Source organism: Montipora capricornis, chromosome 5 (assembly GCF_036669925.1).
Source record: "Montipora capricornis isolate CH-2021 chromosome 5, ASM3666992v2, whole genome shotgun sequence".
NCBI classification, from domain to species: Eukaryota; Metazoa; Cnidaria; class Anthozoa; order Scleractinia; family Acroporidae; genus Montipora; species Montipora capricornis.
Window position 1 is genome coordinate 31,306,252 of NC_090887.1, and position 2,500 is coordinate 31,308,751.

General features: G+C 46.9%; 2 protein-coding genes across 2 annotated transcripts in view; both read left to right on the forward strand.

Moving 5' to 3' along the window:
- The window catches only part of LOC138048709 (uncharacterized), a 2,471-nt gene extending 368 nt beyond the window's left edge, over positions 1 to 2,103 (forward strand). Inside the window, exon 1 of the mRNA XM_068894846.1 lies at positions 1 to 2,103. This exon is cut by the window's left edge and continues 368 nt beyond it. Within this exon, the coding sequence (XP_068750947.1) occupies positions 1 to 2,103 (2,103 nt within the window).
- Positions 2,104 to 2,189: 86 nt separating this feature from the next.
- LOC138048710 (uncharacterized) overlaps positions 2,190 to 2,500 on the forward strand; it is a 1,908-nt gene continuing 1,597 nt past the window's right edge. The window contains exon 1 of the mRNA XM_068894847.1: positions 2,190 to 2,500. This exon is cut by the window's right edge and continues 1,597 nt beyond it. Within this exon, the coding sequence (XP_068750948.1) occupies positions 2,190 to 2,500 (311 nt within the window).

A 2,500-nucleotide genomic window follows, 5' to 3' on the forward strand; every position in this document is an offset into this window, starting at 1 on the left:
TTGAGATTTATTGAACGGGGAAAAGCGAAACGTGAATCAGAACAAGTGCCAGAAGTTGAGAGAAACCCAGCTCCTGTCTCCCTGGAAGGTAGAGACTCATCACCACGTCAGGCTGTGGAGCCTCTTGAGGAGTATCAACAATCAGCGTACACAGGTTGTGAGACTGGTGGTCTTGCTTTGGTTGAAGTACTTCCCATAGTTGTCTTTGGAGAAACAGGAAAACAGCAGGTGATGGCATTGCGTGACTCAGGCTGTAACACAACGCTTATAGATGAAAGCTTAGCGCTCTCACTTGGGCTTCAAGGCAAAGAGGTAGATCTCGAAATTCAAGGAGTAAATGCGCAGAAGGTGTTTGCTTCCCAGCACATCAAGAAATGCCATGTCGCACGAGTCGGAAAAGAGGAAGTCAAGTACTCCTTGCGAGATGTGAAGACAATTCCTAGCCTGAATGGTCCGGATCAGAAGTGGTCAACAATCAAGCATGAGTATCAACATCTGAAGAACTTAGACTTGCGTGACACTGACACGGGTCCAGTGCAACTCATAATTGGAACTAACAACTCTGACTTGATTCTACCAAGACAAATTCTGAAACCCTCAGGTCAACCGGAACTTGACAGGGTACCTTATGCTGTTGAGACCCCACTTGGATGGGCGGTGACTAATTGGTTACCTGGTGAGCGAAGAGTAGCATCTCCATACAATGGGTTCAAAGTGTTTGAAAGAAGTTCAGTTGAAAATGAGGAGCTGAAGCAGCTGGTCATGGCTCAGTCAGAGATAGAAACCTTGGGCGTGGTCAAGCTAGCTGATCCAACCCGTTCGATTGAGGACAAGCGAGCATTGTCACTGATGGAAAAGACAACCTTTAAGAGTGTGAATGAAGATGCGTATGTGTCAGGTCTACTGTGGCGAGATGAGGAACCATCTCTGCCCAACAATTACGGAATGGCAAAGAGGAGGCTACAATCCCTAGAGAAAAAGTTTGAGAGCTGTCCCGAGATCAGAGAGAGATATGCAAAGTCAATCCAGGATGACGTTGAGAAGGGCTATGTGAAGAAACTGAGTGAAGGGGAAGTACGGTGCGATAGTAAAGTGACTTGGTACTTACCACACAGATTTGTCATTAATCCCAAAAAACCTGATCGCCTCAGAAGAGTCTACGATGCATCAGCAAAATTCATGGGACAAAGTTTGAACGATAAGATCTACACAGGACCAGATCTTCTGTCCTCTCTGTTTGGAGTTTTCCTCAGGTTTTGCGAAGGAAGAATTGCAATGGCCGCTGATGTGAAAGAAATGTACCATATGCTCGGTCTCCTTGATCGTGATAAGCCAGCATTGAGATTCTTATGGAGAGACTCTCTGATAGAAGAACCAAGCGTGTACCAGTTCGAGAGAACAGTGTTTGGAGAAGTGTCTGCGCCATCCAGAGCGAACTACACTATGAGGCGAAATGCTGATGAGAATGGGGAAGATTTACCTTTGGGTGTGAAAGCCGTCTACCAGCACTTTTACATGGATGATGGTCTACCGTCAACAGATTCTTGCGAGGAAGCTATTGAAATGAGGAAGCAGATGACAGAGTTGCTGCGTCGTGGAGGTTTCCGCCTACACAAGTGGCTGACAAATGACCCAGACGTCTTGGCAACCATCCCGGAGCAGGATAGATCTCCACGATTCCTCGAACTGAGTGAAGATAAGTTACCAACAGACAGAACTTTGGGCGTCATTTGGGATGCCCAAGAAGATATGCTCCAGTTTACCGGACTGAAGGATGATCCTGGTACGACGAAGAGGAAGATCTTGAGTCAAGCATTCTCTGTTTGGGATCCGCGAGGACTTCTCCTCCCATTCTCAATCAGAAGTAAAATCATCCTGCAGAATCTAAATCGTATGAAGTACGGATGGGATGACGAGTTGAAAGAAGCTGATCTTCGAGAGTGGCGTGAATGGCGCAAGGAAGCAGAAAAGCTTGATGAAGTGAGAATTCCGAGAGCTCTTATCCAAGAACAGAAACCTGTGCGAGAGACTGCACTTCATGTGTTTTGCGACGCTAGCCAGAATGCTTATGGCGCGTGTGCCTACCTAAGAGAGAATTTATAGATGAGTATACAGTAGAGTGTAGTCTTATAGCGGGAAAAGGCCGTGTTGCTCCATTAAAGTCACAGTCTATCTGCCGATTGCAGATCATGGGAGCTTTAGTTGCTGTGCGGTTAACTCAAACACTGGTAGAAGAAATGGTTACAAAGATAGAGAAGATAACTTTCTGGAGTGACTCTACCTCAGTCCTACATTGGATCAGCCAGACGAGCTCCACTTACAAAGCATTCGTCGGTAACCGGGTGTCTGAGATTCACACAATCATGAGCAGTCTGGAGGCCACACTAGGGGCGAGCGCTGTGAGTTGGAGATATGTGCCGACAGAGGCTAACCCTGCAGATGACATCACCCGGGGACTAAGTCCTACGGAACTTGGCGTGGGCTTTCGCTATATTAGTGG